This window comes from Astatotilapia calliptera, chromosome 8 (assembly GCF_900246225.1).
Source record: "Astatotilapia calliptera chromosome 8, fAstCal1.2, whole genome shotgun sequence".
Taxonomy (NCBI): Eukaryota; Metazoa; Chordata; class Actinopteri; order Cichliformes; family Cichlidae; genus Astatotilapia; species Astatotilapia calliptera.
Genome location: NC_039309.1, coordinates 15243891 through 15270437, shown reverse-complemented (window position 1 = coordinate 15270437; position 26547 = coordinate 15243891). Strand labels below are relative to the sequence as shown.

General features: G+C 40.9%; 1 protein-coding gene across 1 annotated transcript in view; it reads left to right on the top strand.

Annotated features, from left to right (window-relative positions):
• The first annotated feature begins 17126 nt into the window (after window positions 1–17126).
• itga3b (integrin, alpha 3b) overlaps window positions 17127–26547 on the top strand; it is a 29097-nt gene continuing 19676 nt past the window's right edge. Inside the window, exon 1 of the mRNA XM_026178915.1 lies at window positions 17127–17515. Within this exon, the coding sequence (XP_026034700.1) occupies window positions 17340–17515 (176 nt within the window). The 5' untranslated portion in view covers window positions 17127–17339. The remainder of the gene's footprint in view (window positions 17516–26547) is intronic.

Sequence of the window (26547 nt, the reverse complement as noted above, 5' to 3'; positions counted from 1 at the left end):
AACTAAGCTGTGCTGTTGTTATAGATGCAGTGTGGAGTTTAACATCATCTTGCTCAAATACTCAAAGCCTTCTCTGATAAAAATCTTACAGGGATGGAGAATATATTGCTGTAAAACCTGAATATGCCTTTCAGCAGTAACGGTACCCTTCCAGATGTGCAAGCTGCCAACTCCATAGGCAGCTCCATACTGTCAGAGATGCTTTTGAACTGGGCAGTGATAACAAGCTACAGAGTCTCTCTTCTCTTTAGTCCAGCAGACACAGCATCTGTGTTTTCCAAAAAGAATTTCAAATTTCAATTTTTGTCTGATCACAGAATAGTTTTCTACTTTGCCTCTGTTCATTTGAAATAACTGGAACATGCTCACATGTGGCTTCTTCTTTGTATGATAGAGCTTTAACCTGTATTGGTATGGCACAAAGAGCTTTGCCCAGAAGACAGTCATTTCTGGAAGTGTTCCTGAGCTCATTCACTGACTTCCACGGCATTTTAATCCTGTGTCACCCGATGGTCTCAAGACCATGAGCATCAAATATTGATTTAGAATAGAATGGAATAATCCTTCAATTGTCCCACTGGCGGAAATTTGGTTGTAACAGCAGCAAAAAAATACAAACACAAACAGAAACAGAAACAGAACAGGACATAGAACAGAAGCACACACTTTTTTTTACATATTTACATCATGGACAATAGTTACCAAAACAGTACTGTACAGTTATTAAAATTCAAGTACAGATAAGTGTCAAAACCGAGTTGTAGTGTGCAAACAGAGCAGGATACTGAAATATGTTTAAACAGTTAAGAATATTTAGAATAAGTACAGATTGTGTATTGTTTTGGTTATTAAAAAGTAGACATGTAACTTCCAATGAGTTAGTATATATAAACTAAGAAACGTAATGTGCAATTTATAACAGTAGTAGGTGTTCGGTTGATTAGTGCAAATTACAGCGCTTATGTAAACATCTATGTTTGTTGGGAGCAGTTTTGACAGTCTGACAGCTGCAAGGAGGAAGGGCCTGTGGAAACATTCCTTCATGCATCTAGGATGCAGCAGTCTGTCACTGAAGGAGGTCTGCAGTTCAGCAACATTTACATGCATGGGGTGGGAGACTCTGTCCATCAGAGATGTTATTTTGTCCAGAGTCCTTCTGTCTCCCACCACCTGCACTGGATCCAGGGTGCATCCCAGAACAGAGCTGGCCTTCCTAATGAGTTTATCCAACCTCTTCCTCTCAACTGCCAATAAACTGCTGCTCCAACATACGACAGTGTAAAAAATGACGGATGCCACCACAGAGTCATAGAATGTCTCTAGAAGCGCTCCCTGGACTCCAAATGACCTCAACCGCCTCAGCAGGTAGTCTGCTCTGACCCTTCCTGTAAAGAGCATTAGTGTTGTGGTTCCAGTTCAGTGTATTATTCAGGTGAACACCCAGATACCTATAAGAGTCCACTATCTCAATGTCCACTCTCTGGATGTTCACCGGTGTCAGTGTGGTGGGTCTGCGTCTCCGGAAGTCCACCACCAACTCCTTGGTTTTCCTGGCGTTGATCAGCAGGTGTTTCTGCTGGCACCAGTCCACAAAGTCCACAGTCCACTATCTATATCTGAGTCGTCCTCACCTGTGATGAGGCCAACTATGGCAGAGTCGTCAGAGAACTTCTGTAGGTGGCAGCGTGGGGAGTTGATGGAGAAGTCTGCAGTGTAGAGAGTGAAGAAGAACAGTGCCAACAGACCAGCATATCAGAGACACAGCCCTGTGTCCTCATGTACTGTGGGCATCCTGTGAGGTAGTCCAGTATTCACTGGGACATGTGGTGGTCCACTCCTGATAGCTCCAGCTTGGCCCTCAGAAATCGAGGGTGGATGGTGTTGAAAGCACTGGAGAAATCAAAGAACATGATCCTCACAGTGCTTCCAGGCTTCTCCAGGTGAGTCAGAGCTCGGTGCAGGAGGCTGATGATGGCGTCCTCCACCCTGATGCCAGGCTGGTAAGCAAACTGCAGTGGATCCAATGAAGACTTCACCAGGGGGCGCAGATGGCTTAGAACCAACCTCTCGAGGGTCTTCATCAGATGTGATGTCAGGGCTACCGGCCTGTAGCTGCTGAGGTCTTTGGGATGGAGGTCTTTGGTACCAGTACATTACGGCATTCAGTATGGCGTACATGCATGTACTATGCAACCACCAACTTACTTTATTAAGACTCATTTTCTGTCCTTGCCCTTTCAGACCTCACACGTTGTCTGTTTATATTTTTCACCTACTGATTTGCATTATTTATGCTCACCGGTCACAACTCATCTTTGAGTAGATGAGTCCATCTGTGGTCCATCACATACCTCAGGTGCCTTACTGGCTTGAGATCTGGTGACAGTGGTGCCCATTTGAGTACAGTGAACTAACTCTCATTTTCAAGAAGCCAGTTTGAGATGACCTGAGCGTTGTCACAAACACATTATGCTGCTGGAAACAGCTGTCAGAAGATGGGTACTCTGTGGTCATAAAGTGATCCACATGGCTGTGTTGCAGGTGTTGTCTATGCCAAATTGTGACCCTGTAAATGTTGCAGCAGAAATCATCAGTCCAGGACACATTTTCCCAATGTTCTGTTTGGTGAGCCAAGCCAAAGTGTAGCCTCAGTTTTCTTTTCGCAGCTGGCAGGAGTGGTCAACCAGTGTGTTCCTCTGCTGCTGTAACCCATCTTCTTTAATGTGATGTGTGTTCATAGATGCTCTTATCCATACCTTGCTTGTAACAAGTGACTCTACGAGTTTTACCTTGAGAAAAATGTCATTTGTTTGCCTTTCGAAAGCAAAGAAATAGAATGAAATTAATAAGCGACAACATTTGACATATGGAAGTTCCAGTGTTGTTGTGAAACAGATGTTGTAATACTACAGAGTTACCAGTAGATGGTGCAAATGTTGTAAAAGTCATTAAAGCTAGTTTCTTTATCTCAGGGCACATGCACGTTTGAATATACAATCATTTGTCAGAGTACTATGTATAACCAGCTAACACTGTCCTCCAATAAATCCCATTTTTCATGAATTCAAATATATGGTATTTTTGGAGAATAACCAGCGACGCCAAATTGTTTTGCACTCGTCAGAAGGGTGCTTTAACAATTTAGCCTGTATTCACCATTCACCTGTATTTACATTATTTGAATGGACAAAACACTAAAAGTCAGTTTGGGTTTTTCCCCTCATATTTCAACAGCAAAATGGCCACACAGTTGAATTAATACACATCTTAAAACAAAGTTGGTTAATAAAACAGTCAAAATACTGTTTTATTAAAGTCCCATTAGACTCCATTAATTTGAACTGGATTTATCTTTTAAAGTTTAAGCTAAGCTCTCTGTCATATCAGACATGGGACCTTCTAATATTAGTGGAAAAAAGGGCTTCAGGCTGAGTGCAGAACAACTGATGCTGGACTGTTAAAAGCCATTTGTGTTTTGAATGTGATACTGACTTTACTGTTACTTGATAGTGCTGATCCCCCACATACCAAGAACTCCTACATTTCTCATTTTGCATGTCCAGTTCCACATATTGCTGCAGAAGCCAGTCATAAATGCGTGTAAGAGTCTGTGTCTCGAATAACTTTAAAAGGAAACGTGCAATATAGGCGATAATCTTTTGGTCAAATGAACTTCTCAGCAAGTAAGCTGATCAAACCCTCACAACACGGTAACATGAGACAGCATTCAGGGTCCTGTTTTGTACTTTTCTAATGCAGTGTGTAAAAGTGGAACAACTGGCTTTGGGCCAACACAGGACAAAAGCTCAGACCTTTCAGGAAGAAAACCCTGCAATTATCGACTGGGTTCAGCCTGATTGTTGTCGACCTTTAAAAAAAAGTACCTTTTGTACTGTACCTTACAAATGAAGCAATTTTCCCCCAGAGAAAGCAATTTTTCCCATTTTAAACTTTTAAAACAGAGTCATCAGTGTGATTAAAGGACAAATACTACAGACAGTGACCCTTGCATATGACACATGAAGCGGGGATCAGAGGTAGTTGACCTTTTTTTTTCTCAGCACCTAGATAAGATAAAGATTGCTGTACTGCACTTATCAAAGTTTAATTCCAAGTATAAGCATTCCTTGTGTGTCTTGTCCCACCTCTTCTCTGGTTTTTGATTTTCAAAACACCACCTTCGCACTCCAGAGTGAAATGAGTGTCCCTCAAAACTAGGAAGCCCTCGGGACAAATGTTTTACATTCCTTCTTTCTTTGACATTTCAGAAAGAATAACAGAACGGCACTTTTCACGCAGAAATGGCACATTTATGCATGCGCTTACTACCAACTCTTACAGCAACTCTGAGTGTCATATTTACAGCCTACACACATAAATTAAACAAAGGGACCCCCCATCAGTAATGTGCACGTGGTCCTACGTACACACACCTACATCGAGGAGGATGTTTAGACCTTAATTACGCCGAGTCTGTGTCGCCAGAGAAACAAGCTTATTGCTTCCTACGCCCCCACAACAATCAGCGCAATTTTATCTGCCTTTGAAAACTTCAAGGCAGCAGCGCAGAGCTCCCGGAGATAATGAAGTGCCCGGTTTGTGCTGATCTGACTGAATGGCCAGCTCTCTCAGGGAGTCAGAGCACTCTCATGAGTGGGAGACGTGGAAGTCTATTAAATGCTATCTCATTCGCGTATCTTCTTTTAGTTCTGATTAGAGATAAAAAGGAAAGTCAAGGACTTTTTGACATCTACATGATGTAGGGCTGTGCACACAGGCAGAGAAGATCACCTGAATCTTTAAACTTCAACTTCTTTTTGTGATTAAACGGTTGCCAGCGTTTTCCCTAAGTTCTTCTAGGTAACTATACATAGTCTGCAATATGCATTACCCGGGCAAGACTTAGTATAAATGCTCAAAGGGAAACTCAAGGTCATCGGAAAGCTACTACAATCATTGGCTTCCCCTGAAACTGGCAGACAGTTTCAGGGCTCCCATCCCTGAGCTTAAAATACTTGACTTGATCTGGGACCTTTTTTGGAACAAATGATCGCTCCAGCTTCCCAGTGGTGTTGTAAGTTGGCTTGGTTACACGGAACTGAAGCTGTTCTCAGGCTTCCTCACACCACAGCAGCGTGCTATGTGCAAAGATTTGTGTACACGTGTGTGCTGTATACTGAAGTGGACCAGAGGAAAGAGCCCAGGTATGTGTTCCCAGGGGTCCACAGCTGCCCGTTGAGCTAATGGAAGACATATGTGGCCAGAAGTTAAAGGGCATACTCCGTTTCTCTAAATACACACACACACGTCAACATATCCAAAACACCTACTAAAGTTAAATGCTCCTCTGCAGGATGTCTTCCACCCACACTGGGTTCTTCCTGTGGGCTAAAAGTCAGAATTGATCCACAGCTATTGGCCATCTGCTTGTTTTAATGGAGCACTAATGACACTTGTCTCTCTGCCGTCACGCTAAGGAGGAAACCCACTTCCTTTGAACATCTGTCTTTGTTCTTCTAGCATCATCTCCTATTCTGCATTGTTACATATTGTTAATTTATGTTTTTTATTGTTATTTTACTTGTCACTGTTATTGTGCTGATATATAATCAAACTGTGCTAATGGATAATTTTGAGCAAAAGATAATGGGCCAAAAATAAGTACTAATGTTTTTTTGTTTTTGTTTTTTTGTTTTTCAGTAAAAAAGTTCTGAGCTCTTAAAATCCATGTGATAACCTCTGGGGCTGAAAAATGAAGCCAGCATTAAAATGCCAAATGGTTTACTGAGTGGACCTCTGAGACTGACTCTGTCCCCACAGAGTACCACGTTAAAAGGCCAAACTTTAGAGCAGGAATAGACATGTTTATAGCCTAGTACCAAAATAGCTTTATTTTCTGAAGCTAAATTCCCCCATTTCATATCAGCAGGAAAAAACACAGCACACAATCCAAAACTGAATGCCATCCATCATATTTTCTGAAGTTGTCCACTGGGTCGGTTTAGAGTCTTTGCCAGGCCGATTCTTGTTACCATGGACTTATGTTTGACATCCCTGGTTTAAGTGCAACAGAGGGGCAGGACTGTTTTGAATGATAGTTGGGGGTAGAATAAGTTGTCTGCCAACCTTCACTAAACTGGACAAAAATCGGCCGAATTAGTTGGATGACCTGTTGTAGCGTCTAAGAATAATTCAGTTTGAATAATCAGAGATTTCAATATAATCCACCCCTTTTAGGGTGGAGCTAAGTTAGTTATCAAACCCCAGGCAAAGGCTCAGACATTAAAGTAAAATAAATATTTGTGGCAAAGCAGGTAAGTAAGAGAAACATTATTTTAGTCTCTTAACCGCATAGATGCAGTCCAGCAAATCATCAATCACTTAATGTAGCATTTTTCAATTCAATTCAATTTTATTTATATAGCACCAAAACACAACAACAGTCGCCTCAAGGCGCTTTATTTTGTAAGGTAGACCCTACAATAATACATACAGAGAAAAACCCAACAATCAAATGTACAGTGTCAGGACAGTGTCTGTACACAATTTCAGTACCGACACTGGAAAATCACCCTGTCACTCCACAGACCTGTACACAAAACAAACTAATAATAAAGTTTTATATTAAAGTTTTTTTTTTTAAATTCATGCAAACCCTCCCTTTATTATGCAGACTCAGCACAGACCATGATGTACCCCAGCAGATTTGCAGTCATCACATCAATGTAGTGTCAGCCATGTTCAGAGTGGTATAAATCCTGTAAAATGCGATCATTCATATCAATATGCTCTTTTTAGAATCTATTTTGAGTGTGCTGCTGGAAAGCATGCAAAAATATCCATGAAACATGTGGAAAAACTACTTTGTGAAAAATAACAATTGTTTTTCCAGCTAGCTTCACAATTTGCTTTCTTGTTCTTCCTGTTTTTATCCTATCTGTCCTCTCTCCAACCATCTAGAATTGTATTTGTTATAAAATATCAAAAATATAATCTTATAGTAATTATGATAAGAGTACAGCACACTACTTAGTTATGTGAAATCAACATCAATGAGTGTGGGTAAAACAGAAGCTACAGCTTTATGATTTGGGGTGAATTTGACTACATGTCCACTCTTATATGTTACTCTGTCCTCCTCTCTCAGTCTTTGCACCATCACCCAAAAGTTAAATCTTACAGAGAATGAAAGGCAAACTGATTCATATAGCAATATAAATATAGCATATATAGCAATAATATATAGCAATATTCAAACTAAATACAGGCTGCTGCATATATATCAGCTCCTTTGCTGGCAGATATACCAGCAGACTAGTGGATCAGAAGGTTAAAATTAGCTAAGCGAATGTTTTTGGTGCTAATTTTTGATCAAATAAAAATAAGCAGACACTTTATAAGTCATAGCAATATCCCCACATTATCAGAACAGTTTGAACTTTTGTTTTTCAGTTAAAGTGTGTTTTAAATCTGCATCACTGATTTGCGTCATTAAATTCCCTCTGCATTCTCCTTCTGCTGAGGCAACGGAAGTCTTATTAGGCTATTGATGACAAGCCACAGCAACAGCGCCTCTGCGTCAGTGCAGTGCAACATCATGACATCAACACAGGTTACAAAACCTGTTTTCATTATATTCTCTACTGTCGTCAGTAGACAAGTTAGGAATATATAACATTTAGAAAGCAATGTCAGAAAATAATACTAAATATGCTATTATTATTACTAGTAATAAAGTTATTTTTAGGAGTGCTGTGATGAAATTTTGGGGTGCTTGAGCAGCTGCTGTATCCTAAAGGTCTCTTGCAGTCTATAAGACTGTTTTGGTGACTAGAAATACAGTGATACTTTCTGTTAGAAATAATTATTATCTGTGTCTGTCAGATGCACCTACATATGCAAGTGCATGAATTATTTTGGCTTCCCATAAAACCTTACTAACCACTGTTACTAATTTGAGCAAATGACTGTATAAAAGACTCAAGCCAGTAACTCAGAGTTCAAATATGTGCCTAAAGACAATAACTGAAGTACCATAAGTAATAAAAAAAAACCCTGTGAAGTAGTTAAAATGTTGAAAAGGCTAAAGGTGACTGATAAACAGTTTAAATATGTTTCTAAAAATAAACTGGTCAAATCAGTGGATAGCTAAATAGATAAAATAGCCAGTAGTAATAGAAAGTGGTGCTTATATGCATATTAAAAAAACATCACTGGTTATTTTCATTTTAATCATACCAAGCTGTCCAGTATGACTCCACTGTAATCAGACCTCCCACTGTGATGACACACTACTTCAACAAGTATCCACTATTTAACAGTTTGAAAGCAGGCACATAAACAAACAGCCTCCTGGATAGAGACAACAGGCCTATGACCTGTATAGCATTCCATGTCAGTCAGTATTTGAAACACTGCACTGCACTAATTGAGTGGTGTGCGAGAGCAGAGCCAACTCCATTGAGCTGAACAATAGGCAGCCTAACAACGCACTGTTTGTGTGTTCTTTTCATACACAGGGAAAAAAAGGTGTCCACATCAATATCCTGTCCATCCTCTGGCCACTTCCTCTTTGCTAACCTTTTTTGTTTGTTTGTTTATTTTTAATTTAAATTTTTTTTAGCTGTATTACATCTTTTTGTGTTCCTCACATGGTCTGTCCACTCCATCGATTCAGCTGGCACCGAAACCAGAAGCTGCACAGATGCATCCGTACAAGTGTCCCCATCTTGGCAGCCCCAGCTTCCCTGACAAGAATGCGCCTATTCTCTGGCTCCACTTTGCCAAGAGTGGATGAGTAAGAGCGGTCCGCAGAAACAGCTGTTCAGGGAGTGATCAAAAGAGAGAGACTTCTTTGATTACCACCCCTTTGTTCACCTACCACTCAAACTTTTCCATTCATTGAGGCCACTCTCTAAATGGGCCATGAGCCAAGTGGATTCACAAGGCTAGACTTGCCATGATTTGTAATTTAAAGCTATCTGCTTCTTCAGCCAGCTGCCATCCAGAACCTCCCACTAAACTTTAATTTAAACTATGTGTAATATTTGCAAATGTCTCTGTCTCTCATGACTCTCGGTACCAATTTTTGACAGTCCATCTTGACCCTTCACCCCTTTTGTCATAGTCTCTTCTAGCACTGATCCCTGGAGAGTGAATATACAACACTCTCCTGAGTCTATGGGTTGAGATGCCCTCTCCCAGGATTTCAGCAGGAAGCCCCACCCAAATCCAGACATGTTTATTCGGGCTTAGTCTGAAACATACAAATTAGATGAAAGTGCTTCCTTGGAAGCAGCCTATCTATAAGAAATCTGCAGTCAGTGTGACACCACTTTTTCCCATAAACACTATCAAATGTATTGGCATTTCTGCTTCTGATCTGACCTCACACATTAACAGTAATTCACTTCTAGTTGTGGCGTAACTGTTAATAATAAAATGCTAAATTCCGAAGAGTTTCACATTTTAAGGCACATAAAATCAGCTAGTGTTCAGCACCTTTCTGTGGCCTAAAATTGCTCCCACCGACTACCTCTGACTGGAAAATGAATGCTTGAAAGAAAAATCACAGAAAGGTCTTGTGTAAGACATCCACCTACTTATCTGGTGGGCTTGTTAACACAGCATAGATTTTCGTAGGCATGTCTAAGCATGGCGAAAGTCGGGAGTTCCCATTCCAGCACATTTCTCTTTCAAACTCTGTGTGTTCTCATCTCCGTGTTTTTGAATTCATGTCCCTTGAATTAAATGTTGCACATCTGAGACAATCAGGTGCTAAAGCCAGCCTGGGAGCGTTAGTGTGAAAGTATATGCAGAAATATTTTGCTGCAGGGGTTGAGTACCCTACCACCACTCCCTCCTGTATTGGCGGGTTTTCTTTTTTCCCCTTTCCTTTTTTTCAGGATTTGGTGTCCCCAGGAGAGAAGTAAAAACACCAAGTCTAGACCAGAAAAACAGAAGCACTTGTTCCTCAGGGGGTACATTTACTTGCTACAGATACAGATTTTAGAGTAGATTAGCTAATTAACTTTATCTGAATCTGAACTTTTAAATATAGCTATATCTCTCTCTCTATCTATCTATCTCTCTCTCTATCTCTCTCTCTCTCTCTCTATCTATCTATCTATCTATCTATCTATCTATCTATCTATCTCTCTCTCTCTCTCTCTCTCTATATATATATATATATATATATATATATATATATATATATATATATATATATATATATATATATATATATGGCTACATACTGAGTCGGTGGGCATTTTTGAGTGGTATTGCCACCCATCCTCTTCCAGGCCACATTGTGAAGTGCGGTGCCCCTCAGACAGGCCTCTCTGTATTTGCCTTGCTGCTGAGTTCCTCCCAGTGTCCCTCACAAATGAATGGATATTTAATGATCTGAGAGGGCCATTCAATTGAGTGGAAAATGCGCATGGCAGCTCTGCATTCACACACACAGAGTTAAAGAGGGACAGAGTGGATTAGCGCACAGGCACAGTGTTTTGTATCAAGAGTGGTACGCACAAGGTTTTAAGAATATTTTCACAATTTACCAGTACGGAAAGTCTTTCAGATGTAAATCTTTGTAGCTCCAGTTGCCTTAACTGTGCAGTCAGTTTATGAAACCTTCCTGCAGTTTTATTACAAATCCAATCTTGACCATCTGCCAATCTCAACACGTGGAGAACCAAGAGCCGCTCGTCAAAAACCAACACATGTTTCCAATCAAAAAACACATCTTTTTATGCCCCAACGTTTACTTGCAGGTCGTGCAAGATATAAACAAAACGGCACCATGTGGTCACGGAGCATCCACAGCAAACAGCCGATCAAAAGAGGGCGAGTGTTTATAGGAAGTCGAAGGGATAACCAGTGAAGCTGGGGTCAGGAAACCAGACAGCCTACAGTATATGCTGCACAGACAGGAAGGAGGCTTTATAAAGCAGCACTGTAAATCACAGCAACTCATTTCACCACAGCACAGAGATAGAAGGAGCAATGGGCCACCACACTGTTCAGATTTACTGCGTTTGCCCTCCAGATTGTCTCATCACTCAATGGTCTGTCCACGGAATAAAATTACGCCCAGTCACAGCAACATGCATCAGATTTACTGCCCTGTATATCTACCTATTATCCAGGGTGAAGAATATTGAGGTTGTTAACAATTGGATTAGGTGAATCTAAATGGGAATATCATTTTGGGGGTTTGTCGAGGCTACTTTCAGAGACAATTGCATGCCAGCTCCCCATCTTTTCATGATGCCTCATCTCCAGCGATTACACTGTTGCAGCACACAATGTTGCCCCGTGTACCCATAAACATAATGTTGCCCTCTGTGACAGAAAGGGGATTGTTTAAGTCTCTGTGATAGATAGCTGCTCCTTTAGTAAACATTGCAGCCAAGTGACGGTGTGGGCTTCATAGGGTTGTTAAGTATCAAGTTCTAAGTTAATGAGTCCCCATGGGTGGAGGAAGTAGGGTGAGATATTTTCCCGAGCTTTCTCACACACATACAAAAGCTATTCCTAATGACTGGTGTGGTCAGAGGGAGTTTTGTTATGACTGATTTCTGACTAAAGGTCAAGCTGGTATCACTCCCCAGAGAAATAGCTCCTTTACTCTGCCACTCCTTTGAAGATCTAACTGTCATATATAACTAAGTTGCACTGGGTGAATAATAACTGTATTGTTTTGGACATTTTTCTTGTGGTTATTCGTTCTCTATCTTTCAGACTGAGAATTCATGCCCAAGGTTATCGGCCCTCTGGGCATTAAGCCAAATCAAACCCAGCCTCCCCTCGGGCATTTCTTTATGTAGACCTACCTATGACTCCTCAGCACTGAATTGTTCTTTCAAACAAAAGTTTCTCTACGAGCAGAGAAAGGAATGCTGCATCCAGTCGCTCCGTTTTAATGATTAAACCCTGCTGAGAGGGTGTCAGTGCTTTAATTTCATTTTTGCTCCTCAATCGTTAACTTACATTTCTCTTACTTTTAACGCAATGTTTCATGACAGTTTAGAATTGATTAATATTTGTTATTTTATTTTCGTGTCAGCAAATCGCACTAAGTGCATTTCTAGCAGGTTATATAGTCCATTAAGAACATTCCTGTCACCCCCAGCATTTGCAAAAACAATCTCAGTTGTTAGTTCTTCCTGAGATTACAGTGATTGGTTCAAGCCAAATAACCTCTTAAAGGTGCCTTTTTGCACCTTTAAGAGGTTATTTGGAGGCTCAGCGTTTCTCTCTCGTAGCTGTGTAGTACACTATAGCAAGCAGCCAGTGAGCTTCCCCTCTCTGAGGGGAACAAAAATCCGTCTGTGCCGACACTTTTAAAGGTCACTGGGTACTATGTTATTTATTTGTCTTGTTAGAGTCTTTGTCACCTTGAGGTTGCCAGGAAGTTACTGTTCACTCCTCAGAAATAACCTGGCACTCCCTGTTAAAGCTCAAATCATTCATTTCTTTCTTTTCTTTTTTTTTTAGTTTGGCTTTTCTACAGCTTACAGAATTGGCTAAAGGAGAAATTAACCAATAACTGGTTGGTTTTGGGCAGGTAAAATTATGTTTTCCTTTTTTCAGTTTTAATGTAAAAGATATGAAATTGCTATCAATCCCTAAGCCAACTCTCCAAATGCAAAACTACTGTTTTTAAAGAAGTTTAAAGATAAAATGTGTTCGGTATCTGGGGACTGAGTTAGAAATGAGTGTGTGAATTGTGGAATTGAAGCAGCTGTCATGCAGTCATTACATCCCACTGTTTCCCAGCTCTCTATCTGAAAGCTAAGCTGAAAAACAGGTGCTTCTGGACAGTAGGGAGAGTGTTCAGGGCCACGCCTTCTTCTTCAGGCTATACATTCCTATGCTACAGCACCAGAGGACCACCCTACACCCCCCACCCCAGACATGCGCGGGTCCTAAACCCCTGCTGCATTTCCTTCCCGTTACACACACAAACCAAACACAGACATGTGAATCCTGACATAAATCCCCCCACGCTCATATGAACAAATGTGAGCATATACTCTCAAATATTTACACCTACACAGACACATACCATGAACACATTTGTATACGGCACAGATGCATGGAAAACTTCAAACGCCACACTCCCACTCCCAAATGAGGATTCGGCAAAACCGCAGAAACAAGGAAGATGGAAATCTCAGGCAAACTGTTCCATATATAATCATAATGTGTGTGGTGGCCCTTAAGGGGGTTCCATCCTTTGCTTCCTCAATCTCAAGCTAAAGATCTGTCTAATAATGAGATTTCAGTTGATAAAATGGGTAAAATTCTTGCCTTCATACCAAACTGTCAGTTGTTTCTTACTGTTGTGAACATTTGTTGGGAGATATAATGGGGCGATGTGACTATGACCTCTTTATGGACTGCCCTACAGTGGTGCTGTGCTGCCTGCAACTTTTTTCTTTAAAAACTAGGGAATGCAAGTTGGCTACAATATTCACGCTTATGAGAATAAATGTCATATTATTAGATTACGCTCATGTTTTATTCATATTTTGTTATAAAAATAGATTACCCTGGGGCCAGACAGCTCAAGTCACACAACAGGGAAAAAATGGAGTTTGTTGTCTTTTATCTCCTGCTGGTTGGACAAAAGTTCACTTTATATAGGTACACTAAGAGTGCAGAAGAAGTTGTGTCCACACTGCTATAAAGAACACATTATTTGTGTGCTTTGTGCATAAATACTCTTTGGTTTCCTGAATAGATTGTGTTCTGTCCTGCGAAAGGTCATTTGAGCCCAGCAAGAGGACTTGCTGGAGTTTAAACAGACCACAGTGTCCTCGACAGACATTACCGCCGCTCGGAACATACTGCCTTCATAGCAACTCTCAGCTCCATGGCAACAAGCAGCTCAGCCGTCACCGGGCAGCCAGGGCTCGGTGTGAGAGCGTGCTGTGTTTCATATTTAGTCAATGTTCTGCTCTGTATGTTCTGTTCTCCGGTTCAGCTAATGTGGATTAATATTCATAGAAATTCAAGATGAGGATGCCATCTAGTTATGCTTTTAAAAAATCTGTGTAATTTCAGGTTTACAAGGCAGGGGAGTACAGTACAAAGTCCTGTCAGGAAGATTAATTATTATGGGACTGTTATGGAGGATAATCATGCCCTCACATTTCTGCTCTTTCCACAGCCCTCTACAATACACAAGTCCATTTCCAGTATCAGGCATTCAGATCAGAACTCCACATAGCATCCACCCCATCAGCCTTCAGCATTCTGTCAATGGAGGCCTTCATAGAGCTCAGTTTGGAGTATGTAACAAAGCACAAAGCAGCAGGAAAGCTGAGCATGAAGATGCTATAAGCATATAATCCTAACCTGATGAATTAAGTGGATGTTCTGGTGCAGAAAGACAAACATTGTAGTAATTTGAATTAGGGGAAGGGTTGAATTTAGGTTTTTGAGTGGGTTATGCACTATGGTGATGGGGGATGGGATGGTGGTTGATTTGGTAGAGAAAAAACAAAACAGGAAGCCGGCAGATAAATTGCAAATTACATTCCATGTGTGTCTTGTGGGTTAACAGTTCCAGAACAGAGACTCTAGGGGAACCAAGTGTATTTTGCTCTTTTTCCCCATGGTTCACAGAGACTGGTGTTAGCTTACATGTGGGTCAGGGGAATACATATTTAAAAGTTGGAACATTTTTTTTCTTCCTGTATGTAGGGTCTTAAAGTGAACTCCTGTTTTGTGACTAATTTAGATATTTAGATATAGTTTTTGTATTTTTTAAACTCCCATTAATTCTATGAAAAGAAACAGAGTCATAAAAGTGATTTACAGCTGGCTGTCAGCGCAATTTCACATTGCTAATACATAGAGACAGGGTTTGTCATTATCTGTCAGCTTCCCAGGGGACACTTCTTAGGTGATAAAAAGGCAGGTCTAAGAGCTAAAGGGGTTAAGGATCAGATGTTCTGCAGCCCTTTTACTATGGAATGGTATGGCACAGACCAGTCTAAAGGGGGAGGTCAGGCTGCTCATCTCTTGTTCTTTTTTCGCTTTAAGTTCCTCTCAGGACATTTGTCTTCCGCTGAGTTGGAGCACGCTCGTATCTGTTTAACGTCAGCGCTGTACCAGATGAGTGCCTCGATAAGGTCACAACAGGATGTTGACACTGTAGACACAGACATTTTGTGCACTCACCTGTGTAAAAGAAGAACATTCATTTGCAAGATAGTGCCCCAAATGTACCAATGCTGCTATACTACAACTGATTGAAAAGTATAGGGTGTCAGACACATGACCTCCAACCAATTTCCAGGGCAGACTTCATGCTACACTAAAATCTGTGGAGTGCAACTTAACCTGCTCGTTGCAGTTGTTCTCTTTGTTTTCCAACACACTTTTTCTTGTGTATATCCAAACAGTGATGTTGAAGACCTATGAGCAGTTGCAATGACTAAAAAACCTGCACTAAATACCTGAGACACACTTTTTTCTTTAAAAATAGTAGATGAAGTGTTTGCAATTTGCCTGTGAAAAGTGCACAGTGAACTACAACCCCCCAAGGGGCATTATTTCACTGGGGATGAAGGAGAGAGTACTTCTGGGAGAGAGCAACTCCTAAAGGATGAAGGGGGAGAGTGGGAGCTTACTCCATCAATTAGAGAAGGTCAGCTAGGCCAGGTTTTAGCCAGTGGTCAGCCAATAAAGTAGACATGATGAAAGATAGCACATTGCTGTGGAGTACAGGAAAATAGGGAGGAGATGGAGCTGCAGTTTCTTGATAAAGAAAGGAAGCAAGTACAAACAAAACCTGAGAGGAACTGGGGTGGAGGGAGATTTGAGAGAAGGAAAGGCTGCTTTAAAAACTCTGGCCTGTTCCATGAACTCACTAAGGAGATTAAGGGTTTAATAAACTTCCCATTGGACACCAGAAGTTTGAGCAATAGGCAGTGGAGTGAGGCAAACGGTGGCTGTCACAAGAGTGCTCATGTGAGGGGCGGGCCATGTATATCATGCAACTCTTAGATTAAAAATACTCAAAATATAAACTGAAAATACTAAAACAGAGATCATTTAGCTGGAAGAAACTCCTCTGATGGTTTCATGATGTTGATAAGCATATGGAAAAGTTAAATATCTTTTTTTTTTAGAGTCAGAGCATTCAAGAGTAATCCTGATGTGTGAAATGCCTGATTCAAATTAGCTGTCTGCTACGAGCGGAAATCCTTTCATATTGAGTTTCGTTTCCTTTTCTTTTAAAGCAAACCATTCGCCACTGCAGCAGTGTGTGTGTGTGTGTGTGTGTGTGTGTGTGTGTGTGTGTGTGTGTGTGTGTGTGTGTGTGTGTGTGTGTGTGTGTGTGTGTGTGGTAACAAAAATAGCAGACATTTCGGTACGGTACCAGCCAGCAGAGCGATAGAGAGCAGGAACAGGAGGTTTATAAGAGTGACAAGTAGTTATAGTGACAGACGAGGTTTTCACACCATTAACCGCAGTTACAGAATGTCTGCTAGAGGTCCAAATATATATTGATACCAAAGCTGGTACTGGTATCGGATCAATACTAGTGTGATAGGATAGGATACTTTATTTCTCTTCCCCAAGTTCAGTATTCACCCCACTGCACTGATTTATTTAAATAATTTTCTTGGCAATGAAAAAATATACCTCAAACGTGCACAATGAAAAAATCCTATACAGCCTATAGCACATTTAAACAACAGAAGTTGACATAAAGTGCTTTAGAGATAGGCACGTCTACATTTCAGGTCTCCTAAAAAAATTAGCTTCAAATTACATTAAAAGAGACGAAAAGCTGAAAGGTGTGTTTTGTTGTATCAACTAATTATTGTGGAAAATGAAAATCGCACCGATCACGCGGTCATTAAAATGTGTAGAGGATTTCTAAATTGATGATACATTTCATAAATCATAGCACACTGCTTCTCCCTGTATAAGCTGCCTTTACAAGTATCGGTATTGGTATCAACAAAACGGTCCATGTATTTACTTGGTTTCGGATTGATATTAAAATTCGCTGTATCGCACACCACTAGAGTCTGCAGCTCCCTGTAGTTAATGCACTTGCTTCTGAAGGATGTCGAGATCTGACAGGAAGGGAGGGACACCGCTAGGGGCAGGGCAGCGGAGCGAGCATGAGGCGCCGACACCTAGGCAGTGACTTTGCACAGAGGGGCTGTTAATGGGCAGGTCTCTGCGAAGCAGCAGCCTACCTGTTGGAGCTCATTGCGGCAGAGTTGCCACTCGGACCCCATGCTCGTTCGCTGATCGTGGACCTGCGAGAGCTGAGTGCACCTAACAAGGGAGAAAACAACGGAAACATGTCTGAAAGACTTTTACTCTGCGCTGTTTTGGCCGTGTGCCACTGGACGCAAACTTGCACTGGATTTAATATAGATGAACGGTTTCCTGTGATCAAAGAGGGGAAAACCAGGGGGAGCTTGTTTGGGTTCTCTGTAGCTTTGCATGAGCAGACGGTGGGCTCCAGACAGTATCTGTAAGTATAGTTGGATAATGCATTTTTCAGAAATTGCTTTATATTTTCTTTTTCTTTTTTTTAATTTAGAGGTAATATGTCGGCAGGCAAACAGTCGTGGTAAAGCAGCACTTTCTGTTCACCTCGTACTGTGCACGGTTAACTGCGCAAAAGTAGGATACGACGCTTTATTGTCACCTGTCGAGCGTTTCTTTGCTCCACTTACATACTACCTGTGAGAGAAACAACTTGCTGGAGACCACGTCTGCAGATTTAGTTAGACCAAACCAGACATTTGTTCTAGTACAGTGAGAATATAGGACAGGTGCTCTACGCTCTTTGGAAGTAATTCGACGAAGTTCGTACCCGGCGGCGTTGTAAATCTTTGCCGTGCACTGTCAACGTGTAGAAAACGTGTCTCATAACACGTTCGGCCTGATGTGACCTGTTTTGAAAGCAAAACTGTTTTTGTTTTTTTTTGTTTTTTTACACGATCACCATATTACATGACTTTTACACAAATTTGTTTTATCTCACTGTCAGTTTTTTTTCTTACTTGCTCGGTTTGTCTTTTTTTATTCATTATTGCAACAATAATGAACGAAACTGAAAATCGCATTGTTTAAAGTGAATAGATGAGATTTATTTTTAATAGTTTCTGCTGCTGGTCCAGCTGTTGGTGGAAACACTCACAAACACACTTGTTTTTAACCAGCATTCACAGTTCTCTGAACACAGATAAATCCTGGTTTGTAAACCACGTGTATGCTTCTAGTTTGGAAGCCAGTCCTGGTACAATAAGAGCATTTTTATCCTGATGTGCATTTCAGTGCATTGTGATTGAACTTTCAGTCATGATGTGGGTGGCTGTATTATATTCAGTTATTAAATATTTGTAAAGTAAACATTTGCACATCTACTCACTCTGTATTTGGAATTTGGGTGGAACTATTGTTGCCGCTATCGGCTAGAGAGAACTTGGGGTTGTTTCCTGTTAAAGCTTTTACTGGCCTGTAACACTTCACAGCTTAACACCAGTGTGGAGCACTTGCAAGGATTTACATAGGAAGTGACTGCTTTTGTATCTGTTGATGTTCAGGGATGTCGCGTCTTTGCTGTCTTCGTGGCATTTCTAATGAGAGCTCCTCAAACTGTGTTACTGTGCAGTATAGGATTTCACTCGGTCAATTAGAGCAGCCCCTTCATCCATCCGCTTCCATGATCACACAGCATGTTTGTAATGTGCTGTTATCAGTGTCGTTCTGCTTTGAAGAGTAAAGCATGAAGAAACGTTTCAGATCAGAGCCCACTTCCTCTGTGCTCTCATCAGTGAAGTTAGATATAAGGTTTATTTCTCATTGCAAGTCATGCAATGACAGATTAGATTAGAAGACCAAACTCACTCTCATGTCTGAGCTGTAAGTATAAACCTAGATGGTTCTGCATAAAACTGGAAAGGGGAAGAAATATATGTCTGCATGAATTACCTGAATAACATACTCCTGTACTGCCAAGCGTAAGTCCATATGTGCTGGTTATTGGCCAGTGTTAGCTATGCTGCTAGCTCTGTTTAACCCATAAAAACTAACGTTACTGCAATATTAATATAATTGTAGCCTAAATCTCACACTGAAAATACGTCTTCTGCTTAAAGATTCACATCACACAGCAGGGCATGTCATGTTGTGGGCATGCAGTGTAGCACACATCTGCAGGGAAAAACACAATGCTGTTGATGTCACCTATTTCATCTTACGAGACATAAGTGAAACCCGCTTTGATATGTGGTTTGGAGATAGTGGCGCTCACAAAACAATAGTTGGCCGAGTCAATAGGCGATAAGAGTGCATGACTCTGTAAAGACATAACAGTGTGCTGGTGTCTGCAATGTCTTAGAGGAAGGGATTTTAAAATAAGTTTCTTTTGTGGTTGCATATCTGTCTCAATGAACCCCACAGCTTTTAGCGACATATTTTCTCTGGCTGGAACTGCAGTGTGAATATCTGAAAAACGCCAAGACGTATGCACCAGTCATGACATGCACAGAGAAGAACACTGTTCTTTGTTGTCCTTGTGAGTCAGAGTTCAGGATACCAGTCGAGTCAAATGGCTTCCACTCCCATTTCTGGAATAAAGAGTTTGTTTGTTGTTGTTGTTTTTAATTGAAACCTTCTAAGATGCAGGTTATTATCCAGTTACACTAAATGGTTGCTGAGCTGAATTTCAACAATATATTTTGAATATGGGTTGCACATCCAATTAGTAGATCAGCATTGCTTCTTGTTGGGGATGGGCTTTACCCAAATAATCCAAGAACTACGTGAGGCCAATTTGTACCAACTATTCACCTCCCCACTCCCCCTATCTGTTTGGATCACCCATTTAAGGTCTCAGAGAGATTTTTTTCCCCGAGAAGGTCTTTTTTTTTTTTCTCTGTTGTTTCAGGGAAGGGGGGGAAACAGGGCAGTCAGCTGGCCACCTATTGGCTCTTCCAGTCCCCTGACCTTATGGTATTTTAGGAATGTATTACTCTTCTCTGCACAGTTACAACCTGCCAGGTTTCAGGTTGAGACAAGACAGGAGGGCGAATGATTATCCAAGAGAGAATACACATAAAAACTCCAAATATTTGACTCAAACTGATCCAAAAACTGCTTCATTTTACAGATGAAAGCTGAAAAAATAACACATTCTTTTGACTGATGAATACGCCAGAGTTGACGTGGCTGGGATCGAGGATCATCCCTGTCTGACTGCAGCAGCCAGAGGCTATGAAAGTCAACGATTTAATTTGACGGGGCCTTCCCCTTTCTGCTGCGAGGTGAAAATTAAACTGGTCCACCCACTGTACACACATCTGATGTTCAGTTAGAACATGCACAGGAACATACGTCACCTTTCGTCATATGTTTCGATAGAAGTAAACTTTTCTGGCAAACCCTGTTTCTCAAAGCACCCCGGTGATTTTACTTTTTCAATCTTTTATCACAGCTTTTTGTGTCGTTTACGTGCTCCAGTACAGTATTGTGCAATGGGTTGTAAGCTCTGTAAGGGCCTTATACAGTCAATAGAACTGTTCACTGGACTGATCAGTGATAGAAGTCTGTGGGCCGTAAACGTGACTGTAATCCAACATTCCTGCTAATACATATGTGATAGTGGTCTTTGTCATTGAACGAGGTCTATCAAAGGGCTAGTGTCATGCCTCGATGCAACACTTTCATGTCTATCCCATGCAAGCCAGTAGGTTTTACACTGACACAGAATCTTTTTCAAATAGAAGATCAAATAGAAATTTGGAGTAAAAAGTAGGTTAAAATGGGGTTAAAGTGATTTTATGCTGAGCGACGGCTGTTGGTATAAAATCCCTTTACCATGGTTACGGGCCCTGATCTTAACGCAGTTATTCGCTGTATCCAATCAGCTGGTAATGACATGAGTTGCATTCTGTGTAGCAGCACAAAAACGGCTTCTAAAAACATGTTGAAATGGATCCCAGCACGGCTCGGGGTTCCTGCTAATCTCCACAGAGCAGATTGGTTATGGCGGCGCTTTCATTAGAAATACCTGCAGTGAGGACTGTTTTTATCTTAACAAAAGTGTAAGAGATCCCCTCCCTCTTTCCTCCCCCGGTTGCATAAATGCCCTCAGCTGCACAGAAAAGAAGCTAGCCTCCAGGCTACTGGGAGCTACCTGTAGCTTGAAAAACCCATATGCTCCAGTACCTCTCTGTCTTCATGCCATTTTTCACCTTTGAAGAGAGAAATGATCCACAAGTATTGGATTACACTTGGTATTTTTTTTAGGAAGTGTGCGTGTGCTGCAACTTGTTGTGCGTCCGTAAAATACAAATAAGTGCTGGTATAAATATAGGATGTTCCAACGCTTATTACTGATAAAAGGCTAAATAAATATTTATAAATAAATAGATGTATGAAATGAATATGTAAACAAAGAGAGATAAAAAAAATCTGGCGTTGGAAAATTTCCAGGCATTAGCAGGTAAAGGCAGATGTTTCATGCACACCTGCACTTCTTTTATATAAGCTGAGTAATATCTGAGAGAAACTTGGCACTGAACATGCACGCCAACATGGGTTGCTGTCAGCTCTGTTACAGCTGTGTGGCTGACTGTCCATCTGTGTCTCCCACAGCTACTTCTCTTCTTTTACATACAGCAATGGACAACATTTTAATAGTAATACTGTTACTAATACTGTGAGCCTCTTGTGATTTCTGGCTTCATGGTTCACTACTGAGGTATGGCGTCACTGAGAAGCATGTGGTCAGGTTTAGTCCAGCGGTATGTGTATTCCTGTTTACATGTATACATTTGTATGTACACCGTTCAGGCATAACGTTATGACCCCTGCTTCATATTGTGTTGGTGCCAAAACAGCCCTGACCTATCAAGTTGTGGACTCCACTTGACCCTTCAAGGTGTAGTGTGGTATCTGGCACCAAGATGTTAGCAGCAGTTTTGCAAGGTGTCCAGCACATCCCACAGATGGGTGATTGGATTGATATCTGGGGAATTTGGAGGCCAAGTCAACACTTTAAACTCATTGTTGTGCTACTCAAACCATTTCTGAACCATTTTTGCTTTGAGGCCTGCTGAAGAGGCCACAGCCTTCACAGCATTCAGTTTCCATGAAAGGTTGTACATGGTCTACAACAATGCTTAGGTATTATTGTAGACCATGGGGTGGCTTTTGGACATTGGAGTGTGAATGTGTGTGAATGTTAAATAGAAAGCACTTAGAGCATAGAAAAAAGGGCTGGGTGAATGAGGTAAGTTGTGTGAAGCACTTTGAGTGCTCTGATAGGATGGAACAGCACTATATAAGAACCAGTCCATTTAGATGGTACATGCCAAGGATGTTACATTGCCCAAAGCATCAAACTGCTTTGGGCAAGCCTGCTCTGTTAGCTTGTTTCTTCCCATAGTGCAACCTGGTGCCAGGTGTTATACAGTTAAGCGATGCGCACAAACCCGGTCATCCAATTGATGTAAAAGAAAATGTGATGCATAAGACCAGGTCACTGGACCATTACTGTGTGTTGCAGTTCTCTTGCTTGCGTGCCCATTGTTGGTGCTTTAGGTGGTGGACAGGAGTCAGCATAGGCACCCTGACTGGTCTGTGACTATGCAGCCCTATACACAACAAACCGTGATACACTTTTTGAATCAATCTGAGCTACTGTAGCTCATCTGTTGGATCAGACAACACAGGCCAGGCTCTTCAAAATTTGGCACTTGTCAAACTCACTCAAATCCCCACGTTTGTCCATTTTTCCTGCTTTTAACACATTTCTATTTAAGGACAAAATGTTCAGTTAATCCCTAATATATCTTACCTACTGACGGATACTATGATGAAGAGAAGATCAGTTATTTACCTTTAACTGTCGGTGGTCACAATGTTTTGCCTGATCGGTAAATTTCTCTGTCAGTTGTGTGTGTGTGTGTGGACGGGTATTAACATCTTCATGGGGACCAAAAATTGGTAGTTTACTATACTTGTGGGGACAAACACAAGTATAGGACAAACAGTTTGAAAGCATTTTTGAGACTCAAAATGTGGTTTTAGTGTCAGGGTTACAATTAGGTTATGGTTAGGTTTAGGGTAAGGGTCACGGTTGGGCATTCATTTTTGATGGTTAGGGTTAGGGTAAGTGGCTAGGGAAAGCATTATGTCAACGAGATGTCCCCACAAGGATATAAATACACGTGTGTGTGTGTGTGTGTGTGTGTGTGTGTGTGTGTGTGTGTGTGTGTGTGTGTGTGTGTGTGTGTGTGTGTGTGTGTGTGTGTGTGGAAGGGGGGGCTACACCCTGCAGCAGTACTTGACGATATTATTCATCCAGTGACAGGAGACAAACCTGCAACCACAAGCTGAACTTTCTTTGCCCGCTTCAGACTAGGTTTCACTTGTTGCCAATAAAAAGTGAGTTTCTTTATCATCAAGGGGATGTCCTGCCATGTTTAATTTGTTGAGCTGCCTCTAAATTAGTTTGGTCTCCTGTTACTGTTTCACCAAAGACAGATGGTGGTTTTCAAACAGGATGTTTGTCCAGCTGAGATACCCTGTTAGTGTGGGTGCCTGTCTACAGGTGCGGAGTCCTTTCTTTTTTCTTTATTCAACTGTATGACATTGTTGTCATCTCCTCTTTCGTCTGCACTTAATTTCCACTAAAAAAGTATCCTGGTGAAAAAAAGAGAACAAAGTTTATCAGCAGTCTGCTATGTGTGAAAGTGGTTTGCAGTGTATTCCTACATTTCTCCCTTTTGTATAAACATTTAAATGCACTAACAGTGATGCTTGTCATTATAGAGAGACATTTAATCTTAGTCTAGTCCATATTGCAAGAATGTAAATCTTTAAAGTAGATAATTTGACATTATGATAGTTGTAAGGCTTAGGCTTTTGTAGTTTGCTGTTATTGTTCATGCTGGCATTAACATATATATATATATCCAAATTGCCCTGACATAAATATATGAAAATCCTGAGATGCAAAGTGAAGGTGAGTCTGTGTGAGCCATGTTTTCTACTTCATGCACACTCTTTCATCACTGTTTGACCAGAGATGAGTCATCGACTTTGTTCTGTAAATGCAGGCAAATGTTCTTTAAGTGTGTTAAGAACTAGGCGTGCTTACTGTGAATGATATGAAAGCGAAGTGTGTGCTCACCGCCTCATGTAGTTTCTTTGTTTCCTGAAAGTACAGTGACCTGGATTCATCACAGCTACTCATTGTTTGAGTAATTACTCAAAGAAGTAATTTATTACACATTTATTCGTTTCCTAAGGCATTAAATTACTCGATGAAGAAAGTCTTTCAGCATGAATGTTGAAAAGACTGAAATGCTTTGTTTTATAATTAGCACTGACTATAAAGTATAGGCTAAATTATGTGCATATACTGGCACAGCTCAGTAGACACAGGTACAGGTAGGAATAAAGGCTGCACGCTGATTGGCTGTGGCAGGAGCCGCTCACATTCCACTTCCCTCTGACTCTGGGTTTCTTCTCTACCTTTGTGTTAGAATGCTGAATTTGCAAGTGCTGTGTGTTTTTGGCAGTGGATAATTATTTCAGGCCTTTGTGAAGTCTGCACTTTAAAGTAACGTTCCCAATGGGCTGATGGGCTTCCTATGTTGCACTGTGTGTTTTCTACTTCACTCTCCATGTGTTTGATTGTTGGGTTTTGTTTTTTCATGTGAAGGGCCATTTAAATTTTTATATAGTTGTCTGAGGGCCACACTATTATGAACACATACCGAGGGATGCAAAAACGAAAGACCAACAAAAAGGTCTATAGCTACTGTGTTACTTAGCCCCATTAGATTTCAACTTCTTGGCTATAAATTGCACTCACCACAAAACCTGCACACGTAATATTCTCGCTGTCAGTCTGTTGTTGTGTGAAAGATGCTTTTTGAGCACTCAAACTCAAAAAGATGAAGATTCATTTTGAGTTACGAGTGCATTTCTCCTCTCTACTCATCAAGTTTAGCATGTTTCAAAACTGTAGCAGCGCTCAACCTTTGCCCTTTTCATTATTGCCAGCACCTCACCACAAAGGAAGCACACTGGCTTGCCTTTCACAAAAAAGAAAAAAGAATTTGTTCATTTTTCCTGGAATATGCGGCATTCAGCATTCACCTTCATTTTCTTGAAAGCTGCCATGATTCATCCCTTGTCATCTTTGTCAGTCACAAACAGGTTATGACGTGCTGTATGTATCACAGATGATGTGCTTCTACAAGTCAAGTGTGCAGTAGCTGGGATAAGAATTAGCACCTCCAAGTCATCAGCCAGAAAAGGGTGGAGTGCCCACTCTCTGTTGGGGAGGAAGTTTTCAGGGTTTTTGTTCATGACTGGTGGGAGAGGTGGATCAGAGATTCTCATCGTCTACTGAAGTCATTATGTCATTAGAAAATCATAAAAAGATCTCACGTCTAGTCTCTTCTCATTGTTAGGCTTAATTCAGTCTGCAAACTGAGTCACTATTTAGCATGATCTGTATTTATTTTCTTCTTTAGTAGAAGTGGCAGTGTTTCCTTGAAAAACAATGAGGATGCAGTAGATGAGACCATGCAGGTTTTTTTGTATATATGTGTGTCTGATGTTGTGTTTTTAAGATAAAGGGTGAGGATTAATAATATTTTATTGCATTTTTCTTTGCTTGTGCATTTTGGGTAATTTAGTGACCCACCTTGTGTTGCAGTTAGAGTGAGACAGTGTGGTGTCACCATACTGTACCCCGATCCACAGACAGCACTGGTGTGAAAAATGGCTGTGCTGGTCCAGGTCAACAGTAACATATTTCATAAAACTACTGTTTTGCTGTGGCTACTGTATAATTTTACGTACAATAATATTATGAAATAGTATAATCTTTACCTGGTGTCATGACAATTGAAATGGACTGGTTCTTATATAGTGCTTTTCTACTCTGAGCACTCACTCACACCCATTCACAAAAGCAGTTCTTTCTTTTCTTTGGAAGTGCTTCTACTCTTACATTTACACACATTCAACTTGGGGTTAGTATCTTGCCCGAGGATTTTTGGCAAGCAGACTGGTGACTGAGCTACAATCACCCCATAGCTTCTCTTTTTTTTAGCTAATTTCAGTTTGCTGTGCAAAATCAGTATCACTTATGCAAACTTGACATGTCATCGGTGGCACATGGTTTACTTTTAATATTATTAAAAGGGCTGCATTCAAATCCTGTGACAGACAGGTTGCCTTAAGCTATATCCGGAGGGCAATCAATCACGCATTTTACAGGCAGCTGTAACACCACAGCATACACTCTGCAGGCACAATTTATTAAACAGCAGGCTTGAGGCAGTAAAGTTTCCCACTTTGCTTCGTGTCGCTCACCTTTCCTTCCGCCATCTGAATCTCTTTGTGACAGTTTCTCTCCCTCACCCACTTTTAAATGTTTCCTGTTCTTCACATATAAGATAAAGGCCTTTAAGGGGAAACAAATACAAATTTGCCCGTTAAACACCTGTATCCCATGTCTCATAACGGCTC